Raw genomic sequence first — 25307 nt, 5'->3', positions numbered from 1 at the left:
GGGCTCATGTGAATCAATACCACCTACCTCTTTTTAGAACTCACAGGTCTACTGCCTATGTGTATCCTGACCTAACAACCGCCAAATAAGTTCCTTTATCCAAATCTTTTATCTGAAATATGTGGAAAATCAAAAGTCCTGGTTTAATACAAAAAGCTGGACATGCCAAGCTAGTCACCTTTACTGTTCCTTTAACTGGCTTTAAACCACTGAACATTTGTCTGCAGGTTGACTGAATCATTATTAGGGAGGAGGTATGCTAGGAATGCTGCAGTCTCTTGCTTCAGAAGCACAATTTCATCCATCTAAAGGTCCTGATTCGTATGATTACATAAATGCACACTATATTTCAAACAAATAATATTATATTTTCTTCTATATATACACCCTTCAGAGATCAAAGAAAACTTGGGATAGACAACAACCTTCAAGAAAATGCTGGCGATATTTTAACATGACGGTTATGTGTGGGGACTCTGAAGCCAGTATTTAATTCCACCTCTTCCAATTTAAAGGTATTATTGCTTTATGGAAGTCCTTTAACTTCCACAGTTTCAGTCCCATCACATGTTAAAATGAAGTTTAAAACTGTATATTCTTCAGAGGTTTGTTGTAAGGGTTAAAGCAAAAGTAGATTATTTAGAACAATGTCTAGTGCATAATAAATGCTACATAATTATTTGTATTAGAAGCCCATGAGGCAGTGGCCTTGGGTTTGAAAATTACATTCAGAGGTCAAACAAGGAAGCATGTGGAAAGGCTCATAATGAGATACCTGAACTCTGTTGCGATTAAAGTATGTGTAATGTGGACATCCTCAATATTTGAAAAAAATTTTCAGACTTCAAAAATACCTTGATTCCAAGATTCCATGGTCTAAAATCCTCAGTCTGATCAATTTCTAAGGGTTCAAGCAAAGGTTCCCACACACCAAACATTTCATTGTAATAATGTACCTAGAGAGAGAATTTTTAATTTTTTAAATAAGGCACTCTGATATGTTCTAAAATGATCTTCCATGCTGTTTCCCACCAGCATTCCTTTTGGCTGTGCTATTTCTTCCATGTGAAAACCGTCTACATGCCATTCATTAGTTTCCTCATGCTCTCCTCACTTGGCTAACTTCGTGGTCTAGTCTTCACAATTTAATCCAGAAAAAAACTCTCTTTTAGGTATCTTTCCTTGACTTTCAGGCTGGGCTTAACATCGAAAGCTGTGTTCATCTATCAAACACTACTGACATTTTTTAAACATATCTGTCTACCTCCACTGACTTTTCGAAAGCCCTTGAGGCAAGTAACATATGATTCAATGAGTATGCACTTATTTGAATTCTCTGAACTTCTTGGACATCCTAGATCAAATCCTCTGCAAAATACAGATAATTCTAGCTAAAATTTGGAAAGTTGAAATCTAGTCTGTCAGTTCCACCTCTATTAGCATATAACTCTGTATCAACACAAATGTTATAGGAGCTTATAAATTTTCATATTTACTGACTTAGGTAGAGTATCAGATTAGTTTCTACTTGACATCAACTCAATTAATAATTTAAAGCAAAATATCTCTGGGATGATTCTATGTAGATAAATTCTGAAGCAAAATATATGTTGGTTCAAAGCAAATATCTTCCATATAACTAAAGGACTCTCACAAAAATCTGAAAGACCTTGGTGGAGTCTCACTACATTATAAAGATTCTGCGTTATATAAAAGTATAAGGCATATTTTTCTCATTCTTTATATTACTATCTTAGAAGAGATTAAGAAATAGTCTATTATCATTTTAAAGGAAAAAGGATATTCAATTTAATTCTTAAAATTAAGAATTTTTCATCTACTCAAAACTATCTATTAATATCATCAACTTTAAGATGAATGAAACCAGTTGAAATATAAACTTAATATGGACATGTACTCTAAAAGTAACATACACATAAAAACAACTATATCAAGGGCATAAATTTGTACACTTTCTTCCAAAAGTTTTGTGAACCAACATCATACTTAGGATAAATTTAATTTAAATGTTTAAGTAAGAGTCCCCAAATAGTCCATGTATAGCATTATTTGTTATAAAATCTGGAAAAATACTACATATGCTTACTTCTAGCTCAAGCTGACAGTGGAGATTTATTAGGGAACTCCAGTTTTTGCCTTCCCCTGAGAAACGTGACTTTGCCAAAAGCATAGGTACTGTTCGATGACCAATTCCAGCCCCAAGAACTAGAAAAATAGAATCAATGTTCATTCTTATTATCTCTCCTTTGGGTACCAATTCAGTTGGGGAAGCTATTTTTTCAACTTCATTTGGTTCTTCAAGAAACCACATTTTTAAATTCTTTGTATCCTTCTTTTCCCATAAATGTGCTGTAGAAGAAGCAGTTTCTTGTGGGATGGTTTCCTTAGCTGTATAAAGTGCTGAAGTTATGGTAATCACAGTGTTTATGATAACTGGTGAAACCTAAGGGGAAAAATTTAATTAAAAAATCTACATAAACCACTTTCAAAAAATACACACTTCAAAAAACATTAAATATATTTGTAAAGGATCAAGAGGAATTAATATTGAACTAACCTTACTACCAAGAAATAGTAGATGCAATTGCTGCCCACAAAAAAGTTTTTTGATTATCATAACTAATTTCAATAGTTAAAATATTTATATGTCGATATTAAACGGATCAACCATACTATAAGGATGTTAACTACAGAAGCAGTCAACTGCCAATAACAAAATATATGAAAACATTCATTATAAAATATGTATTAAATATCATTTTAAAATTACGTGTCATAGAAGTTTTTCAAAAATAGTTTTTTTTTTGCTTATTTAACAAAAGAGTTGCTATAATAATTGCTTATTTCTAAGTTTCATTAATTTTTTCAAAAGGGCACTGACTACATTGTAACTTACCTTCAGTGTCAGGGATTTTACTGATAATTCAATCACTTGTGGATCTGTACGTATCTGAGTAGCTTGATAGAACAAGTCACAAGGCTGCAAAACCTGTGAGAGAAAAACCAATACTATTAAATTAACATGTTCTTAAAATATTTTTATTTAAAGACTTGCCCAGTAATAGACAAGTATGTTAAATAAACAAGTTAGTAAAAATAACTATTTAAAAACAAGTGAATCGGTCTTCCCTGGTGGCACAGTGCTTGAGAGTCCGCCTGCCGATGCAGGGGACGCGGGTTCGTGCCCCGGTCCGGGAAGATCCCACATGTCGCGGAGTGGCTGGGCCCGTGAGCCATGGCCACTGAGCCTGCGCGTCCGGAGCCTGTGCTCCGCAACGGGAGAGGCCACAGCAGTGAGAGGCCCGCGTACCGCAAAAAAACAAAAAAAAAAACAAAAAAAAACCAAAACAAAAAAAAAACAAGTGAATCAATAAAACATTTCTTAATTATCCTCTTATTCATTATTTATAAAAAATAGAAAGTACTAACATTAGCAACACTATTGATATAATAAATAAAAGAATTTCTTAAATATGCTTAAATACATGAAAATTCCTCAAAACTTGTATTCTGTATTTTATTTTACAGAAGTCCCTTGGAATCCCTGGGGAATTGGTTCCAGAACATACACACCTGTCCCCTACCCCCTACCCCTCACCCATGGCAGATACTAAAATCCAAGGATGTTCAAGTCCTATATATAAAATGGCATAGTGTTCAAAGACAAATACTATATGATTTCACTTACATGTGTAATATAAAAAATAAAAAACAAACAATATAAATGAACAAACCAAACAAAAGAAACATGTAGATATAGAGAACAGAGGGGAAGGGGTGGGGGACAAAACGGGTAGGGGTCAACTGTATGGTGACCGATGAATACTAAATATTTGGTGGTGAGCATACTGCTGTGTATGCAGGAGTAGAAAAATAATATTGCATACATGAAACTTATATAATGTTATAAGCCAACATTATCTCAAGAAAAAAAAGGCATAGTACAGTCAGCCCTCTGTATCCACAGGTTCTGTATTTGTGGATTCAACTGTGGATTAAATTACTAAAATAAAATTTTATCATGGTATTTTTTTCCATTATAAAATGAAGTAAAATGAATTAATCTATATAGGACAAGCTACAAAAAATGAGAAGAAAAAATTATAAATACATTAGACTTACTAAATAATTCTTAATATAATTATAAATTAACTGAGTTTTCCCTAACTATGGTAAGCATAAATCTGTCCTGTAGCCCCTAGTGATTCACGTTCCTCCCAAATGCAAAATATATTCACCACCTCCTAAGGTTCCCTTTTTAATATTTATTTATTTATTTACTTATTTGGCTGTGCTGGATCTTAGTTGCGGCACATGGGATCTTCGCTGCGGCATGCGGGATCTTTTTTTTTAGTTGTGGCATGCGGGATCTTTTGTTGCAGCATGCGGGATCTAGTCCCCTGACCAGGGATCCAATCCGGGCCCCCTGCATTGGGAGTGTGGAGTCTTAACCACTGGACCACCAGGGAAGTCCCCCTCCTAAGGTTCCTAATAGTCGCCTCCCATCATAGCCCAAAGTCCAAAATCTCATCATCTAAATCTGTATCTCACCACATAATCAGTTCATCTACATCTCTCATTAAATAAAAATTCTAAAATCTCATCCCTCTCATCAGCTCAAAGTCTAAAATCTAAATCAAGTCCAGATGTTGATGAAGTTCCTGGGTGTAATCTATTAAGTACAACTGCTGGGGCACAATTTCTCTTAAAACTGAAACTAAGATGAGTTGCTTGCTCCCACCACTCTCAACATAGAATGGTGGGACAGATATAGGATAAGAATTACAGATATTCCAATTCAAATACAAGGCAGAGGAGGTTCCTTAAAAAACTACAAATAGAACTACCATATGACCCAGCAATCCCACTACTGGGCATATACCCTGAGAAAACCATAATTCAAAAAGAGTCATGTACCAAAATGTTCACTGCAGCTCTATTTACAACAGCCAGGAGATGGAAGCAACCTAAGTGTCCATCATCGGATGAATGGATAAAGAAGGTGTGGCACATATATACAATGGAATATTACTCAGCCACAAAAAGAAACTGAGCTATTTGTAATGAGGTGGATAGACCTAGAGTCTGTCATACAGAGTGAAGTAAGTCAGAAAGAGAAAGACAAATACTGTATGCTAACACATATATATGGAATTTAAGAAAAAAAATGTCATGAAGAACCTTGGGGTAAGAGAGGAATAAAGACACAGACCTACTAGAGAATGGACTTGAGGACACGGCAAGGGGCAAGGGTAAGCTGTGACAAAGCGAGAGAGAGGCATGGACATATATACACTATCAAACATAAGGTAGATAGCTAGTGGGAAGCAGCCGCACAGCACAGGGAGATCAGCTCAGCGCTTTGTGACCACCTAGAGGGTGGGATAGGGAGGGTGGGAGGGAGGGAGACGCAAGAGGGAAGAGATACAGGAACATATACATGTATAACTGATTCACTTTGTTATAAAGCAGAAACTAACACACCATTGTGAAGCAATTATACTCCAATAAAGATGTAAAAAAACAAAACAAAAACAAATACAAGGCAGAAGGAAGCCACTAGTCCAAAGAAGCTCTGAAATCCAGCCAGATAAATAAGTTTCTTGATTAGATTTCAAAGTCTAGGAACAATTCTCTGTGGCTCTCAACTCCACCCTGAGTCATCCTTCCTTTTTTTTTTTTTTTTTTTTTAATAAAAGGTTGCACAGGGCTTCCTTGGTGGCGCAGTGGTTGAGAGTCCACCTGCCGATGTAGGGGACACGGGTTCGTGCCCCAGTCCAGGAAGACCCCAAATGCCGCGGAGCGTCTGGGCCCGTGAGCTATGGCCGCTGAGCCTGCGCGTCCGGAGCCTGTGCTCCGCAACGGGAGAGGCCACAACAGTGAGAGGCCCGCGTATCGGGGGAAAAAAAAAAAAAAAAAAAAGTTCGTGAATCTTTAATAAACATGTGCATGTGTCTTTTTTTTTTTTTTTTTTTGCATGTGTCTTTTTGAAATATGGTTTTCTCTGGGTATATGCCCAGTAGTGGGATTGCTGGGTCATATGGTAATTCTGTTTTTAGTTTTTTAAGGAACCTCCATACTGTTCTCCATAGTGGTTGTATCAATTTGCATTCCCACCAACAGTGCAAGAGGGCTCCCTTTTCTCCACACCCTCTCCAGCATTTGTTTGTAGACTTTTTGATGATGTCCATTCTAACCAGTGTGCGGTGGTGCCTTACTGTAGTTTTGATTTGCATTTCTCTAATAATTAGTGATACTGAGCATCTTTTCATGTGCATGCACCCCAAGGTTCACTGCAGCACTATTTACGATAGCCAGGTCATGGAAGCAACCTAAATGCCCATCGAAAGACGAATGGATAAAGAAGATATGGTACACACATACAATGGAATTTCACTCAGCCATAAAAAGGAATGAAATTGGGCCATTTGTAGAGACGTGGATGGACCAAGAGACTGTCATACAGAGTGAAGTAAGTCAGAAAGAGAAAAAAAAATATCGTATATTAATGCATATATGTGGAACCTAGAAAAATGGTACAGATGAACCGGTTTGCAGGGCAGAAATAGAGACACAGATGTAGAGAACAAACGTATGGACACCAAGGTGGGGAAGCGGTGGAGGGGGGGGTGGTGGTGTGATGAATTGGGAGATTGGGATTGACATGTATACACTAATATGTATAAAATAGATAACTAATAAGAACCTGCTGTATAGAAAAAAATTAAGTAAAATTCAAAAAAAAAGAAACTATTTTCTAATATAAATGACTATGATATCAATTAAAGTTCAACTAATTGCAACTTATCAAAATGTATGTGGCTAAAACAGCTAGCTGGCCATAAATATCTTTCTCAAAATTCCCAATAATCATAGATGTTTCCTTATATGGTTGTTCAGCTAAGGATCTCCTTTTTTAGACTTCTATTTCCATCTGTGAAGGAAGAAACTTGTGACCAAGCAATAATCCACCTACAAGTTGAAAAGTCATGTTAAAAAAAAAGTCTGCGTGATATAAAAGAATGAAATTGGAACATTCTCTAACACCATATACAAAAATAAACTCAAAATGGACTGAAGACCTAAATGTTAAGATGATACTATAAAACTCCTAGAAGAAAACATAGGCAGAGACCTTTGGCATAAACTGCAACAATATTTTTTAGGATCCCTCTCATGAAGCAAAGGAAATAAAAGCAAAAATAAACAAATGGGGCCTAATTAAACTTAAAAGCTTTTGCACAGCAAAGGAAACCATTGACAAAATGAAAAGAAAACCTACCAAATGGGATAAAATATTTGCAAGTGATATAACCAATAAAGGGTTAATATCCAAAATACAGAAACAGCTCATACAACTCAACATCAAAAAACCAAACAATCAGATTAAAAAATGGGCAGAAGAACTGAATAGACATTTTCCAAAGAGGACATGCAGATGGCCAACAGGCACACGAAAAATTGCTCAACATAGCTAATCATCAGAGAAATGCAAATCAAAACCACAGTGAGGCATTACCTTACACCTGTCAGAATGGCTATCATCAAAAAGAACACAAAATACAAATGTTGGCGAGCATGTGGAGAAAAGGGAACCCTTATACACTGTTGGTGGGAATGTAAATTAGTGCAACCACTATGGAAGACAGTATTGAAGTTTCTTAAAAAACTGAAAACAGAACTACCATACGACCTAGCAGTTCCACTCCTGGGTAATAGCCAAAAAAACCCAAAATCCCAAATTCAAAAAGATACATGGACCTCAATGTTCAAAGCAGCATTATTTACAATTGCCAAGATATGGAAGTAACCTTAGAGGCCATCAACAGATGAATGGATCAAGAAGATGTGGGGTATATACACACACACACACACACACACACACACACACACACACACACAGGAATACTACTCTGTCATGAAAAAGAATAAAAATTTGCCATCTGCAGAAACATGGATGGATTTGGAGGGCATTATGCTAAGTGAAATAAGTCACACAGAGAAAGACAAAGATTGTACAGTATCACACGTAGAATCTAAAAAATAAAATAAACTGGTGAATATAACAAGAAAGAAGCAGACCCATATTCTAGTGGTTACCAGTGGGGAGAGGGAAGCAGAAAGAAGGGCAATATAGGGGTAGGGGAATAAGAGGTACAAACTATGAGTTAAAAAATAAGCTACAAGGATATATTGTACAACAGAGGGAATATAGCCAATATTTATAATAACTATAAATGGAGCATAACCTTTAAAAATTGTGAATCACTATATTATACACCTGTAAGTTATGTAATATTGTACAGTAACTATGCTTCAATTAAAAAAAAAAGTCTGCTTGAAACTATAAGCATGCTACCTAGGCAACCTTGCAAAGTCCCCAAGGAAAAAAACAGGAGCAGAGAAGTTATCTCAAAACTTCATGGTAGTTTAGCTTCTAGTTATTTGTGAAGTGCTTTAGACACACACACACACACACACACACACACACACACACACACACACACACACACACTAAGCAGAAGGCTATTGCTAAGCAGAGTGAAATGGTCAGCAATTTTAGAATGATATGGAGAATGGGGCTGAAAAGAATAAAAACAATTTCAGAATCTGCCAAAAATGGGCTTTAATATGGGCCCTAGTAAGTACTCCTGGCTGTCAGATGGGACGCAGAGAGAAATACTATATACTAGTGGATATGAACCAGGAGTAAACAAGGCTTTACAACAACTGCAACCCAGCTTCCAATAAGTTTAATTCCTACTAGATAAAGGTAAATTGTTCCCAGTCTAGATGTCTAACAAAGAGCAAGTGAAAACCTCCTTACAGGAAGAAAATAATCAGTGAAACCTCTATAACATTTCATTATACTGTCTGGCATTCAATAATAAAGTATCTGATACAAGAAGAAACAAAAACTAAAGAGAAAACAGAAATAAACAGAGATGACTCAATTATTGGCATTATCAAGAACAAACTTTAATTTTGATTAATATATTAAAAAAATGAATGACAGAGGGGTCTATAAAAAGAAATTATATAACTTAAAAATGCAATACTAGAAATTAAGAACTTGATAATAATGTTTAATAGCACACTAGACAAAACAGAAGACAGAATTAGGAAAAAAGTTAGGAAAATTAGGAAAAAACATCCAGTGTGAAGCATGGAACAATATGAATGGAGACTAAAGAAATGCGCTTAAGTGACATATGGAATATGACTAAAATGTTTAACAAGAAACTGAGAGTCAAAGAAGGGAAGGAGAGAGAATATGTGACATAGAAGCAATATCTAATGAGATAATGACAAAGAATTTTCTAAACCTATGAAATACACAAAGCTACAGATTCAAGAAGTACCACAGGCTCCAAAAGAATAAATATAAAGCACATCTAGACATATCATGAAAGTTTTAAATGTACATAGTTACCAATTTAAAACTTTATATCCAGCAAAATTATCCTTCAAAAGAGAAAGCAAAATAAAGACATTTCCACACAAAAACTGACAGTATCTGCCACCAAGAGACCACATTAAAATAAATACTAAAAGGGGCTTTTCAAAAAAATAAAAAATAAATAAAATAAAATAAAAGGAGCTTTTCAGGAAGAAAGAAGATGATTCCAGATGTAAAAATGGAGATGTAGGAAGAAGTAAAAAATAATAGAAACAGATTATATGTGGTTAAATATAAATGAATACTGACTGCAACAAAAACAAAAATACCCTGTAGATTCTTAATATATATTGAATTAAAATCTATGACTACTATTACAAAATGGTAGAAGAGGATTTAAAGCATTCTAAAAGCTTTAAAAGTGGTAAAAACATTTATATTAGACTTTACTAAGTCTAGAATGCATGTTATAATATCCAGAAAAATTTTAAAGTCCTATTAATCCCCCAGAAAGAACAATACAGAGAAGAAAACAGAACATAAAACTTTTGGAACAAATAGTATGAATAGTAGGTCACAGATTTAAAACCAATTACAGCATAGGAGTTACAGTGAGTAAATGCACTAAATATCTTAATTAAAAGACTCAACTATGAATAACAAATAAATATGCTGCTTACAAAAATACCATAGCTTAAACATAAGGAAACTGAAAGGTTAAAAGTAAAAGGATAGGAAAAGATATACCATGCAAATGCCACAAAGAAGCTGGAATAGGTATACTAATAGTAGGTAAGTAGAATTTAGAAATCATTTCCAGAGATAAAGAAGACATTTTAATAAAATGGTCAAATCTACCAGCAAGATTTAATACAGAATGTGTACATATTTAAATGATCTAGCTTCAAAATATATAAAGCAAATATTGAAAAAACTAAACATAAAATAGCTAAATTCACAATGAAAATAGATTTTAATAGATTTCTTTCAATAAACTGATAAAATGGACAGGGAAAAAAAAGGTTCTAAGAATATAGCAGATCTGAACAATATTATGGACAAAATCTATCTAAACAGAATGCTATTCCTCAAACAACAAAACACACTTTTTCCCCAGTGGACATTCAATATTCATAAAAACAAAACCAACCATATCCTGGGCCATAAGATAAGTCTCAACAAACTTCAAAGAATTAAAATCAGAATATGTTAATAGACCACAGTGATATCAATGTAGAAATCAACAATAAAAAGACAACCAGAAAACCCCTAAATATTTGGAAATTAAGCAAAACCCTTCTAATCCACGCATAAAAAATAAAAATGAGAAAGTATTTTTAACAGAATAAAAATACAACATATCAACACTAGTAGCTGTGCTTAGAGGAAAAATTACTCTCTTAAAAGGCATATGCTGGGAAGAAAAAAGACAGAATATCAATTAGCTAAGCATCCATTAAGAAGTTAGAAAAATTACAGCAATTTAACCCAAATATAAAAAACCAACACAACAACAATAATAAAACAGAAAACAAATGTATAATGAAGGGAATCAAGCAGGTGACATTTCGGTCTTTAGAAAGACTGCCTTTGTTGGGCTCCCTTAAAACTGTGTGCTGACGTATTACTAAATTCTGGCCAAAAGGATGTGAGCAGAAGTGGTATGTGCAACTTCTGGGCAGTGCTCTTAGAATGGGCATCCCTTTTTGCCTTCATGTTCTCTCCTTATCACCACCACTCACCCCCAGCAACCTGCAACGTAGGTACATTGTGAACTATCTTTGAACAAGCAGATTAAGTTATAGCCTACGAATAGTGGAACAAGATGGAAAGAGCCTGGTTCCCCTACATTACACCAGAGCCATTAAACTGAGTCATTATTCCATGTTTCTAGAAAGAATACTTAGTTCTCTACCATGCATTAGCTACCTTTTGGAGGGGGGACCTCTTGTTACAGCAGCCTAATTAATACTCTAATACTAAATTTCATACCTAAAAATTGGCACTACTGCAACAAAGTAAAAAGTATCCGTGACTGATTTAGCAACTGGATAGACAAGGGATATATCAAAATACAAAGCTGATAATTCTAACAATGCTACAGCAAAATATTTGGTAAAACTGCTACTGGTGGTACCTAGGAAGACAGACCATGTTCTTAACGACAACAACAAAAAAGCCTAAAATTTTAGCTAGACAGGTCTGGCTAGAATCTTGATGTGTATTAGCTCCTTCTTTCTATTGTTTGCAAAGGCCTATAAGAGAAGGGAAAACACGGAGGAGAGCCAAGCTCTAAAGAGGAAACTCAGCAAGAAATAAGACTGTGGCTGCTATTTTTTCTCTGGCAATTTTTGTTAAGATCAGACATGGGAGCCAAAAAAAAAAAAAAGATAACAGATGTGGCTATCCCCCTCCCCCAAACCTACTGTTAAAGTAGCCTTTACTAAGTCAGGATGAAGGGAGGATAGGCAGATGACAGATTCGTAAATAAAACAAGAAAACCACCGTGTGAATAAATAGTAGCTTTGGATATTAAGGTTACTTACAAATGGAACCACCGAGATGGCAAACTAAACGTTTAACCAACTAAGGACTGCCAAAGAGACCAGTATCTGGCATACAAAAGCTTGTTATTATTAAAACTGCTAAAACAATCTCCAAGTAATAAACTCAACAGGAAGTAAGCTGTGAAAACAGTGCAGTTCCCGAAAAAAGAAAACAGCCACTTCAGATGTGTCTACAGTGGATAATGATTAAAAAAAAAAAAAAAAATCTCTCAGAGGGGAAAGCCAGAGCCACGTGAGAAAATGAGGACAGTGTTCTTTCAAGAGAAAAAAAATCAAAGACTCCAACTCAGGCTATCCAAGGAATTTACTCCACTGCTGGAGCTTAAAGTTTTCACAATTCCACTCAGCAGGATATGATAATTGTTATGAATCAATGACTGCCAAGCGTTTCCCATTCTTTCTTTTTCTGAATGGGTTTTTAAATTGCAATTATCCTGTCCTTACAGCACTGTTATACTAGTGGTTGCGTAGATAGTGGTGAAGTGTGTGCCTGTTGAAAAGTGGTAACTTATTTGTCTAGTACTTAATCTATTATATTGCCAGATCAAAAGAAGTCACATGCAGACTCAACAGAGAAAACTGTCACCTAAAGATCTTGAACTCTGAGCTGAGATTTTATCCCTTGAGGAAGAAGTGAATATGTTCTGTGGGTGAGAAAAGACAAGTATGGATTATCTGTATGAACAAAGGAAGAAACCTTTGAGTGGACTGTAAGAAGACCCTCTAGTTGCCACCTGTTATCTGTTCTCCTTTTCTTCCACAGTAACAAATTTCATCTGAGCATAACATAGCTCAGAAAAGAGACCACATTCTCCAACCTTTTTTGAAGGTAAGGGTGGTCATACAGCTACATTCAAGCCAAAAGACTGAATAGAAAAAATACATGTAAAACATCTACGTATAACCTAAAAGAGAATCAGTATGCCCTCCATTTTTTATTTCTTTTCTTTGCTTAGAAGTGAGCCATCAGCCTTGCAAACTAGGGAAACAGTCTATCCTATATCCTAACCAATACATAGGTATTTACTTTTAACAAAATTACATCTTGTATTTCTATGTTGTTAATACTTAGAATATTTATACTTCTATTACTCCTGTAGGAGCCTAAATATTTTTATAAGTGTTTTATACGAGTACTAGGAGTCAGATAGTTAACTTGAAAAGACGTCTTTGAAGAAATGAATTTTAATCAGTTATGAAGAGGAGGAAGGCCAAGAGGATATTACAGAATAAAATACAAATGTGAAGTATGTCGAAACAAATGGCTGATGGTACAAATACGCCATACGGAGAAAAGGAAAAAACGTGTCTGAGCAAAAATGTCTAGATGGGAGAAAAAAATTAAAAATAATAAAACTGAAACAATTGGTAGAAAGTCTTAAAGGCCAAAAAGCAGTGTGGAATTGATATGGTTAGAAAGTCAGAGTAAAGTCTTCACTGAGAAGTATCTAGATGAAAGCAACTTCTTAGTGAGACTATCTCCACAAACACATAAAACAATAAGGAACAACTGGAAAAATGAAAAAGAGTTTCAAAGCTGGTGTAATAATAATCTACATTAGGCTCTACAAGCAGAAAGAAAGGTATTTTACAGAGTAAGGTTGGAAAGTATGTAGGCACTTTCTTAAATGACATACACAAAATACAAAATAGTTTACAATTAAGCTGATAAGTAAATAGTAAACTCACAGTAGTGATTTTTCCTTTTCTCTTGACTGGAAGAAATGGGCATGCTCTCACTTGGAGATCTTTAATGGCAGCGGTCATTGTATTATTTTCAAAGTCACCTTGCCAACAAATCTCACATTGTGTTGTAAGGACTAAGGCAGGGGCATCATTTCTTGTCATATCAGCCACAAACACAATTTCAGGATTTTTAATAATAATATTAATTTCCCACTTCTCTGATTGCTGTACAAGTGCTAAAATAGAAATAAAAACAATGTTTTAAAATAGTTATAAATCTTTCTTATATACATTACTTATGAAAAATTATTATTTATAGGAAAATGTTACTTTCATTCTAAGTAAAAAGTAAAATAAAAGAATCTTAGGTCCCAAAGGAATTTACTGCAACTCTCTTGGTATAAGATTTAAAGAAGGTATAGCCATAAGAATATTTCAAAATGTAGGGAAAAATCTCCACTATTTAATGGCAGAGCTGGAAATAAATCTAGTTTCTAACTCTCAGCTTGACACTCTTTCTACTATACCACAATGAATGAAATATGTAAAAGATAATAGAAAATTATAAATATTGAATATAACAAGAATAAAAGAGGACTTTAAGTTAAAATACTATCTTTAATTATGAAAAGGAGTGGCTGTTTCATTATTCTCTTTCCGTTTTCTTCCAATGAATTCTTTCAAATTACTGTCTTCAGGGCGAGAGAGAGTCATGGACATATATACACACTAACAAACGTAAGGTAGATAGCTAGTGGGAAGCAGCCGCATGGCACAGGGATATTGGCTCGGTGCTTTGTGACAGCCTGGAGGGGTGGGATAGGGAGGGTGGGTGGGATAGGGAGGGTGGGTGGGAGGGAGACGCAAGAGGGAAGACATATGGGAACATATGTATATGTATAACTGATTCACTTTGTTATAAAGCAGAAAGTAACACACCATTGTAAAGCAATTATACCCCAATAAAGATGTTAAAAAAAAAAATTACTGTCTTCAAAGAAGTACAGTTACTTATTTTAATAAAGGTCTCATAATTTTTGAACCCAATATATATTTACACCTTGAAAAATATGCAAACTGTACATCTTATCAGAAAACACATTTAAGTTTTCCTTTTACCTCTGAAAAATAAAGATTTTTAACTTATTAATCCACTTAACCTCATCATCTAGAAGGCTAATCAAGGTAAGTGCTATTATAGCACTTCAATAATACAGATATTAAATGTTTTAGCCAATAACTAACCTTCTTCTTTAGCAGGCCATGTTTGAACACTGGTTTCTACAGCAGTGCCTGTAGTGTAGGCCTCAAGAAACACATTTGCAACTGTCAGCAGAAATTCCACACTTGCACAAATATACATTTCTTGAAGGACTAAATCAGCCACCCAACCGTCTCTGACTCTCCTATACCTTATATCCATCATGTCCTTTTTGTCAAACCCAGCTGTTAGCCCTATCATTCTGAAAAACACAATAATAACAATTCCTATGAGTATCTTACAAATAATCAAACACACCAATAAAACTCAAAGACCTCTTATCCCTTTCACTGACAGCAAACCAGCATTCTGAAGTCATTTCTCTTAGTAAGATCACAAAGGACTCCAAATAATAAACTTACAGACTTTGGGAGCTCAACTGTTTCATAAATTAGGAAGTATATCCTTAAGAAATTATCAGAATTTTGAATCTCAGCATATTTTTTCTCAATTTTTCATATATTTCCCATTACAATTTGCACAGATTAATACTTTAGATAATACAGATTAATTTAAAAACTGATTTAATTACACTGATTATTTCTATATAACCCATGAATCAACCATTCAGCAAGAACAGCACATAACCAGGGCATTTCAAATGTTGGCTTAAAACTATGGACTCAACTGCACTGAAGCTCTGAAGATTTTAGTAAATATCCAGAAAATGAACATGCAACTTTGGGAGTAAGTTCTGTAAAATATACCAACCATTTCTCAAGTAAAAACTTAGAACACTATTACCTAGGAGTTGCTTTCTTGACATGAGGCCTTTTGTCATCTAAAATACAGTTTTTTAATGAGAAGGAAGAAAATGTTGAGTCATCTGTATACATTTTTAAAGTACTTATAATATTCTCCAACTTAAATTCAGCAAGTTTCAGAGAAGGATCACGAATATCTGTAAATGAAGTCTGTGGAAGAGGAAATCAATACAAATTTTACACAAAAACACAAATTTAAAACATATTTTAAGACATGAAATACCACATTCTCTATCTCCAAAGAGCTCATAATGAAAGGCATGAAAAATAATAACTTTAAAATTTTATTTTTCATATCACTGGCAATAGGAAAGACAACTCATTTTAAAAGGCAAATAGTTAAAATTATTTTATTATTAAAGTAAAAAGATCAACAATTTTTCTCAGAGGAACAGATATTCCAAAATATAGGAAACAAGAGAAAATATATTTTTTCTTCTTCACCTTACCTGTTTAGGACCTGGACTATACAGTACCATGGTGAGATAATCAGTTCTGAAACTCATATTTAGTGTTGTCTTAACTTGGGAAGCATGTGAATGTACTTCTACCACAGCAGCTGTCACTACAGTTGTTCCTTGGAAAAATTACAGTTATTGGAGAAAAGAAGAAAGTCAGGAATGGTAGAACTCATTAAAACAGACCTGAACTAGATTTAAGATAATTGTTAAATAAATGGGTATAGTATAATGTTTTTCCAAAAAATTTAAAAGATTTAAAAATTCTGATGTTGAACTCACTAACTACTGGCTTAGGATTCTTTACATAATAACCTGAGAGTATTAATTAAACTCTTGGTTTACTTTTAATAAACTCTTGGTTTAATTTTCGTAAAACAAGAATAAAAGAACTAACCACTGGGTTTGTTTTGGAGATTAAGCAAAACAGCATGTGTAAAATGCATACCAGAGTACCTGGTATATGTGTTTGGTATTTAAATTTTACTTCAAAATCTAAAACCAAACAAGATACTTTAGATGCCATTTAAAAAATTGTTCCACTAAACAAAAGGATCCAAAATTCAATCTTTTCTACGTTTTATATTTTGGGACAAGGTATTATATATACATGGTACATATTAAATGGACATATAATAAAAACATAGCAATTCCTAATTCTCATTCTACCTGACTCCAGAGACAAGGACCACCATTCCAGGTAACTTATTTTTTAATTTCGGTAAAATTTACATCCGTGAAATGTAAAGATCTTATCTGAAACATTTAATGAGATTTGATAAATATATATATACATCCATGTCACCAACACTCCAATTAAGATACTGAACATTCACATCACTCCAAAAAGTTCCCTTACAACCCTTTCCCAGTCTATCCCAACCTCCCTACCATTCTAATTTCAATCACCTTAGATTAGTTTTGTGGGTTCTTAAATTCTGTATAAATGCAGTAAGATATATCATACTCTTTCATGTTTAGTTTCTTTCAGTTAATATTTCTGAGATTCACCCATGTTACTGTATGTGTCAGTAGCTCCTTCTTTATGTACTCCGAAAATACACTGCATGAAAATAAAGTTTATCCATCCTAGTGCTGATGAACATATGGGTTATTTCCAGATTTAAGCTATTATGAATAAATCTGTTGTAAATATTCCTAAATAAGTCATTTTGTGTATATATGCACTTATTTGGGGGTGCAGTGGGAGTAAATACTTAGGCTTATAATTGTTTGTTATAGGGTAGGTATACATTAACTGCCTAACTTTGTCAAAAGTAGTTATACTATTTCACTTTCCTAAGAGCCACATGTGAGAGTTTCAGCAGTTTCACATTCTCGTCAACATTTGGTGTTGTCAGTCTTTTAAACTTTAGTCTGGTAAACGGAAGTCCTCCTGATAAATAACTATGTTAGCACCTTATCATGTGCTTACTGTCCATTTAACCTATTATCCTTTCTAAAGTATCCAAATCTTTTGGGCATTTGTTTTTTAAAAAGTTACTAATTTCAAGGAGTTCTGTATTCTAGATATAAGAACAAGGTCAGATAAAGGCATCTTGAATATTTCGTCTAGTCTGAAGCCCAATCTTTCACAATCTTGATACTATCATTTTTCCCCCTTTTTTTAAAATTAATTAATATTTTTTTAGCCGCGTTGGGTCTTCCTTGCTGCAGTGGGCTTTCTCTAGCTGTGGTGAGTGGGAGCTCCTCTTTGCTGCGGTGCACAGGCTTCTCATTGTGGTGGCTTCTCTTGTTGCGGATCGCAGGCTCTAGGGGCATGGCCTTCACTAGTTGAGGCGCGTGGGCTCAGTAGTTGTGGCTCGCGGGCTCTAGAGTGCAGGCTCAGTAGTTGTGGTGCATGGGCTTGGTTGCTCCGCAGCATGTGGGATCTTCCCGGACCAGGGCTTGAACCCATGTCACTGGCATTGGCAGGCGGATTCGTAACCACTGTGCCACCAGGGAAGTCCCTGACACTATCTTTTGATGAGCAGAAAGAAGTTTAACATTTTGACGAGGTCTACTTTACAAAGTGTTTCTTTTATGGTTATTGCTTTTTTATCTATCCAAGAAATCTTTGGCTATCCCGTGAAGATATTCTTTCATGTTCCTTCTTCTAGAAGTTTAAAAGTTTTAGCTTTCAAATATATGCCTTTCATCCATCTCAAATTGATTTGTGTATGGTGTGAAGGGACAAGTTCAATTTTTCCTACATTTACCTAGTTATGACAGCACCATTTGTTTAAAAGTTTATCTTTTCCCTATTGACCAGTCTTTGTTGAGTATCAGTTTACTTGTATGTCTTCTGGACATTCTGTTCTGTTTTACAAATCTATTTGTCTATGTTATGCCAATAACATACTAACTTAATTATTGAAGATTTATTGTAAATTGTGAAATTAGATAGTGTAAATCTTTCCTCTTCTTTCATACACACACACACACACACACACACACACACACACGGCTATTCTTGATCCTTAGCTATATAAGCTTTTAAAGTAATTTTTAAATTTCTATTAAAGTTTGACTGGGATTATGTTGAATATATAAATCAATATGGTGAGAACTGACATTTAAACAATATGGATATTTTAACAATACTGAGATTTTTCAATGCACAAACATGGCATACATTTTCATATATATAGGTCATTTAGTTTTTCTCATGAGTATTTGGTATCTTTCAGTGTAGCAGTCTTGCATAATTTTGTTAAATTTCTTCCTAAGTATGTTTTCTGATGCTACTGCAAATAGTTTTTAAAGTCCTATTTCTCAATTGTTACATATTAACCCTGTATCTTGTTAAAAATGCTAACTTGATTTAATTCTAGGAATTTGTTGAAGACTTCTTAGGGTTTTCTGTGTAATCAATCATGTTGAGAAAAAAGGCATTTTTAATTCTTTCTACTCTGTAGACCTTTTCTTGGGGACTTCCCTGGTGGTCCAGTGGTTAAGACTCTGCGCTTCCACGGCAAGGGGCGTGGGTTTGATCCCTGGTTGGGGAACTAAGATCCCACATGCCACGTGGTGTGGCTGAGAAGATATTTAAAAAAAAAAAAAAAATCCTTCCTTTGGCTGTATTGCTCTGTCAATGACTACCAGCTGAACAGGAATGGTGAATGTGGACATTCTTGCCTTGTTCCTATTTTAGGTGGAAAACTTTCTACTTCATTATTAAGTATGCCTTTTTAGACATTTCTAGTTTTTACCACAAATAGGTGTTGAATTTTAAAAAATGTTTTTCCTGCATCTATTGAGGTGATATAACTTTTTCTCCTTTCTCTATTAATTTGGTGAGTTAGCTTAATTGATTTTTGAGTGTTAAACCAACTTTTCATTTTGGGATAATTCTCAGTTGGCCAAGATGAAATATCCTATATCCTTATTGCTGGATTCAGTATACTAATATGTTGTTAAGAATTTTTATGCCTGTGTTCATGAGGGATACTGGTGTGCAATATTCTTTTCTTGAAGTGGCTTTTTCTGTTTTGTTTTTGATTTTAGTTTTTGGTACCAGGGTAATGTTTGCTTTATAAAATGTCTAAGGAAGTGTTCCCCTCTCCTCTATTTTCCAAAGAGTTTAACACTGGTATTATTTCTTATTTAAATATTTAATAGAATTCACCATTGAAATTCAATTCTTTTAATAGATACAGAGCTACTCAGATTTTCTATTTCATCCTATGTCAGTTTTGGTAATTCTTTTTTTCCAAAAAATTTTTACACTTCATATAAGCTCTAGAATTTATTATCACAAAATTATTCATAATATTCCCTTATTGTCCTGGTAGTGAACTACTACAATCTAATTAATTCTGATATTGATAATTTGTTTTCTATCAGTCTTGCTAAGGATTTATCAATTTCATTAGTCTTTCCAATGAAAACAATTTTGGACTTTGGTAATTTTCTCTCCTGCTTATCTGTTTCTCTTTCACTGATTTCTACTGTTGTCTATATTACTCTCTTCCTTTTATTTATTTTGGGTTTGATCTGCTCTTCTAGTTTCTTGAGGTAGAAGATTTTATCTTTGATTTTTAACTCCAGTACAGTCCTTTAGAGCTACAAATTTTTCAGCACTGCTTTAGTTGCATCCCACAAATTTTGACATTTTATGTTCATTATTTTTCAGTTTAAATAATTTTGATCTCCCTTGTTTTTCTTTTTTAACCCATCAGTTATTCAGAAATTGTTTAATGTCCAAGTATTTCAAGCTTTTTTGACATCCAATTGCTATTGATTTCTAACTTAATTCCATGTGGTCAGAAAACTTTAGCTCCTCCCTCCCCACAATGGTCAATCTTTGTGAATATTCCAGGAGTCCTTTAAAAAAAGTATATTCTGCAATTGTTGAGTGAAGTATTATATTAATGTCAATTAGGTCAAGTTTTTTTTAACAGTATTCAAATATTCTATATTCTTTCTGATTTTTTAGTCTATATTCTATCAACTAAGAGTGGTGTGCTAACTATCCAACTATGATTTTGTATATGTGTATATCCTCCTTTAGTTCTGTCACTTTTTGCTGCATATATTTTGAAGCTCTGTTATTAGCACATACACATTTAGATTTCTTTGTGAATTGATCCCTTTAACTTCATTAAAAAAAACAAAAAAACAAAATTGTATGTGTCTTTTTGAATTATGGTTTTCTCTGGGTATATGCCCAGTAGTGGGATTGCTGGGTCATATGGTAATTCTATTTTTAGTTTTTTGAGGAACCTCCATACTGTTCTCCATAGTGGCTGTATCAATTTACATTCCCACCAACAGTGCAGGTGGGTTCCCTTTTCTCCACACCCTCTCCAGCATTTATTGTTTGTAGATTATTTTGATGATGCCCATTCTAACTGGTGTGAGGTAATACCTCACTGCAGTTTTGATTTGCATTTCTCTAATAATTAGTGAAGTTGAGCATCTCTTCATGTACATGCACCCCAAGGTTCACTGTAGCACTACTTACAATAGCCAGGTCATGGAAGCAACCTAAATGTCCATCAACAAATGAATGGATAAAGAAGATGTGGTACATATACAATGGAATACTACTCAGCCATAAAAAGGAACGGAACTGGGTCATTTATAGAGACGTGGATGGACCTATAGACTGTCATACAGAGTGAAGTAAGTCAGAAAGAGGAAAACAAATATCGTATATTAACACATATATCTGGAAACTAGGAAAATGGTACAGATTACCCGGTTTGCAAGGCAGAAATAGAGACCCAGATGTAGAGAACAAACGTATGGACACCAAGGGGGGAAGGGGAGGGTGGGATGAATTGGGAGACTGGGATTGACATATATACACTAATATGTATAAAATAGATAACTAATGAGAACCTGATAGACCTTCTTGACTCAGAGTTGCTACACACTTTCAATTTGTAAAAAATACAGTATCTGAAAAGCACTATAAAAAATGAAGCACAATGAAACGAGGTATACCTGTAATTTCTTTAGGAATGGGTATAAAGAAACTAAACTTTGAGTCACTGGAAATCTGAAAATTATTGTTTTCACATTTAGATGATGGTTTGGCCATATATAGAATCCTAACTTCAAAATAACTTTCCTTAGAAATTTGGCTATATTACTCCATTGTCTTTCATCCTCCATCCATCCCATCCCATCCAGTTTCATTCATGATAAATTTGATTCCAGTCACTTTTTCCCCAAGCCCTAAAAGGCAGCCTGGTTTTTCTTCAACTAAAAATACTACTTTTGTTGTTCTGACATTTCATGAACATGTGTTTGCATGGGGAGTCTTCAATCAGCTTGAAACTTGGTAGATTCTTTACATCCAAGATTTTGTTCCAATATTTACTTAGTTCTGGAGAGTTTTCTTCTATTATTTCTTTGAAAGATTCTTCTCTTCCATTCCCTCAGTTCTTTCTCCTAAAATACTTATTATTCTGGAAATTGGACCTTTTGAACTAAAGCTCTACCACTCTTAAGTTCTATATCACTTTCCATCGCTGTGCTTATTTTTTCTCTGTGTCATAGGAGATTACATTAACCATACAGTCCAACTCAGTACTTACATGCTAACCCCATGCTTTGTGCATTTGTTTCAAAATTTTGGCAATCATATTTTTGGTTTCCAAGAACTCTTTCTTATCTTGGAAAGGCAGAAGGTAGTGAAGGTAGGATCCGGTTCTTATATTCTCAAAATCCTCTGATTATGAATTAGAGTTTGTTTTCTGTTTGTTCACGTTCTCTTTTGTTTCCTTAATTATTTCTGTTTCATTCAGGAAACACTATCTCTTTATCTTGGTTGCTTTCAGGCTTAGGTTCTTGTGATTTTCTTTATATCTGACCATTAATATTTAACAATAACGGACCAGGCTGGTTATTCTAGCTAGTAAGAATGAGGATTCCGGTAATGTTACAAATGTAGGTTGTTTCTTTGCTGGGATTCTCCCTGACTGGAAAAGCTGTGCAATGTATTAGTGCTTTGCAAGAGTGAGTCTTGTGAACTAGCAGATTTCACTTTGAGGTTGGCAGATTTGGGGTTCCTCAAAATGCCAGAATGAAGAGAACTTTATTCTAGTGAAGCAAAATCATCTCAGCAGTTCTAATTAACCCAATTCTCTATATGTGCTGGTGCTGAACTTAGCACCTAGTTAGGATTCTACATAATAAATTAAATCCAACATTGGATGCAGACTTCTTCTGAGTTACAATTTCCTCTGCTCTATTCCATCCACCTTCTAATTATTTGTTGAAATCCATCATTTACTAATGATCATCCTCTCTTGACATCTCTAATATTTTGATACTCCTAATATTAATATAAAATATTCCATCTGGAACATATGCTGCACTAGGAATAAGGGAGAAGGAGGGGATGAAGAGAAAAATTGAAAATAAGGACTTACAGGGAAGTTGGGATAACAAGAATAAATACATACTAAGGAATTTTGTCACCACAAGACTTGAAATTTTGATTCAAAGAAAAAAAATCAACAGAATGACTAATAACAGACAAATCAGAAATACCTGACTGAGATTAGCTAAAGAGAAAAGGTTTATAAATCTTATTTTACCCAAACCTAGAACTAGGAAGAATGAAAGGAAGGATAGAAGGAAAGAAGGAAAGAGGAGGGGGACTAATTTAAGGTTAAGCACATACCTCCTGAATGGTGTGAAGCATTAGTAGCACCACTAGTAACACTAGACTGATCTTTTATTACTCCACATGAGGCACTATCACTTTCTTCATACCATATGTTGCCGTATAATGTTTTAAAAATAGTTGTTATATCTTCTTGACTAAGAATGAACTGTTAAAAAATAAGATTTGCTTATTTTAACATTACTATTTCATGCAGTCAAAAATTTTCATACAAGAAAAACAATTTTCATTTCAATCCTCTAAAAAGCCAACTTTTAACATATTAGATAATTCTACTAACTGAATATTCCATTTTTGAAATGACCATGTGATCTTCAGTACCTTGTGAAATACAGAACTAAATTAAATGTCAGCATCAATGAAGCTATGAATGATGAACGTTTCCTGTTATGAATGTAGCAATTAACCTACTAATTTTAAACCGTTAAAATGAACTTTCATTTTCAAGTATTCATGTAGTGCCTTTGTTTTTTTTGGTTAGTAAGCATCTCAATTTACAAATATAGAATAATCAAAAATAATAAATTTATACAATTGAAAATATTTTACAATGTATTTTACATGAATTATTTTAGTTGACCCTCACAAAAGTCGTAGGTTAAAGAGTATAATCCTGATTTTATATGAAGGTGAGGCTTGAATGATTAAGTATCATGCTTAAGTCCACTTGAAGAATGCAACACACTAACTCAAAACTCCATGTGTTACAAATTTAGCCTAAAACCACTAGCATAAGACCTGTCTTGAAAGCTGTGACTGTTAATTTTATGTCAACCTGACTAGGTCGTAGTATGTAGAGATTTAGTCTAGATGTTATTATTCTAGATGTTATGTGTGTGTATATATATATATGTATATATTATATAATATATATATAAAGAAACACACACATATATATATATATATATATATACACATATATGTATATATGTATATGTATATATATATATATGGTCCTGCAGACCACCTACAAATGCCCAGCTGTCTTCTGGGGCAGATCCACTAGAATGAAATTGAGTCTTCCCCTATCAAGAGACACCCGAGGAGTTAGCAGCTGTTGCAGCCCACCTTAGGGGACCACATATTTGACTCCCCCTGGATCTCAACTTCAGAGTCAGGGAGAGGTTAAAACTGAGTCTTCAAGAAGTCAGTCTAACGCATCCAGACCAAGAGTATTCACACACACACACACACACACACACACACACCACATATCCTATTGGTTCTATTTCTCTGAAGAACTCTAACACAACAGCAATTCAGTTAAAAAAAAAAAAGACCTGTGAGTTTTAAATTGGTATGTCTAATAACCTCAAAGGGATAACTTTAATTCCACAAAATTTAACAGTTTCATTTGCATCGGGCTTCCTTTGACTACATTTCAAAAGTGATAAACTAATCTAGTGTTTTAAGATTAATTCCACGTGTACCTTATTCCTGCTACTTATGTTTTGTTTTTAAATTTTCATTTATTCATGACACTTATTTTGTGATTATTATGTAGCAGGTATTGCAAAAATAGTATATTCATATAAATTAATAAAATGAAATTAAATATTACAACTTCTAAACCATAGTCTTTCAATTAGTGCATGTTTACTGAATACCCCCCAAATAACTGATATTAATCATTACTCTTCACTCTTGCCAACAACTCAGTACAGGAAGCTGGAAGAACTATAAGGATTCAAGGAATACTGGTCTGTGGCTCCTACATTTCAGGACTGGCTGTGTATGCTACCACCGAACATCTGACAAGTCAAAAATCACAAACTGCAGCACTTAGCCTGGATGCATTAGAGTAACCGATTCTAGCCTCTTTGTGATGCAGAGGATGATGTCCAAGAGGGTTCCAATGTGTGAACCTGGGGGTGAGCCACAACAGCTGCTAACTATTCAGACAGATCACTGCAGGGGAAGACCCAATTTGATCTGTCCTGGAAGGCAGCTGGGCATTTGCAGAAGGTCTGCAACATCATCTGAACATTCTGCATGGATTTTCTCTGGAG

At 34.4% G+C, this 25307-nt stretch overlaps 1 protein-coding gene across 6 annotated transcripts in view; it reads right to left on the bottom strand.

Annotated features, from left to right (window-relative positions):
- Positions 1-25307, bottom strand: part of VPS13A (vacuolar protein sorting 13 homolog A) — a 244162-nt gene that overhangs the window by 84139 nt on the left and 134716 nt on the right. For all 6 annotated transcript variants that reach the window (XM_079927399.1, XM_079927403.1, XM_079927398.1 and 3 more), the window contains 8 exons: positions 23296-23446; positions 16149-16276; positions 15680-15849; positions 14920-15137; positions 13678-13910; positions 2918-3010; positions 2108-2464; positions 855-956 (listed from right to left, as the gene is read on the bottom strand). In XM_079927399.1, the coding sequence (XP_079783525.1) occupies positions 855-956; positions 2108-2464; positions 2918-3010; positions 13678-13910; positions 14920-15137; positions 15680-15849; positions 16149-16276; positions 23296-23446 (1452 nt within the window). The remainder of the gene's footprint in view (positions 1-854; positions 957-2107; positions 2465-2917; positions 3011-13677; positions 13911-14919; positions 15138-15679; positions 15850-16148; positions 16277-23295; positions 23447-25307) is intronic.

Source organism: Stenella coeruleoalba, assembly GCF_951394435.1.
Source record: "Stenella coeruleoalba genome assembly, chromosome: 7".
NCBI classification, from domain to species: Eukaryota; Metazoa; Chordata; class Mammalia; order Artiodactyla; family Delphinidae; genus Stenella; species Stenella coeruleoalba.
This window is presented reverse-complemented; position numbering and strand designations above follow the sequence as displayed.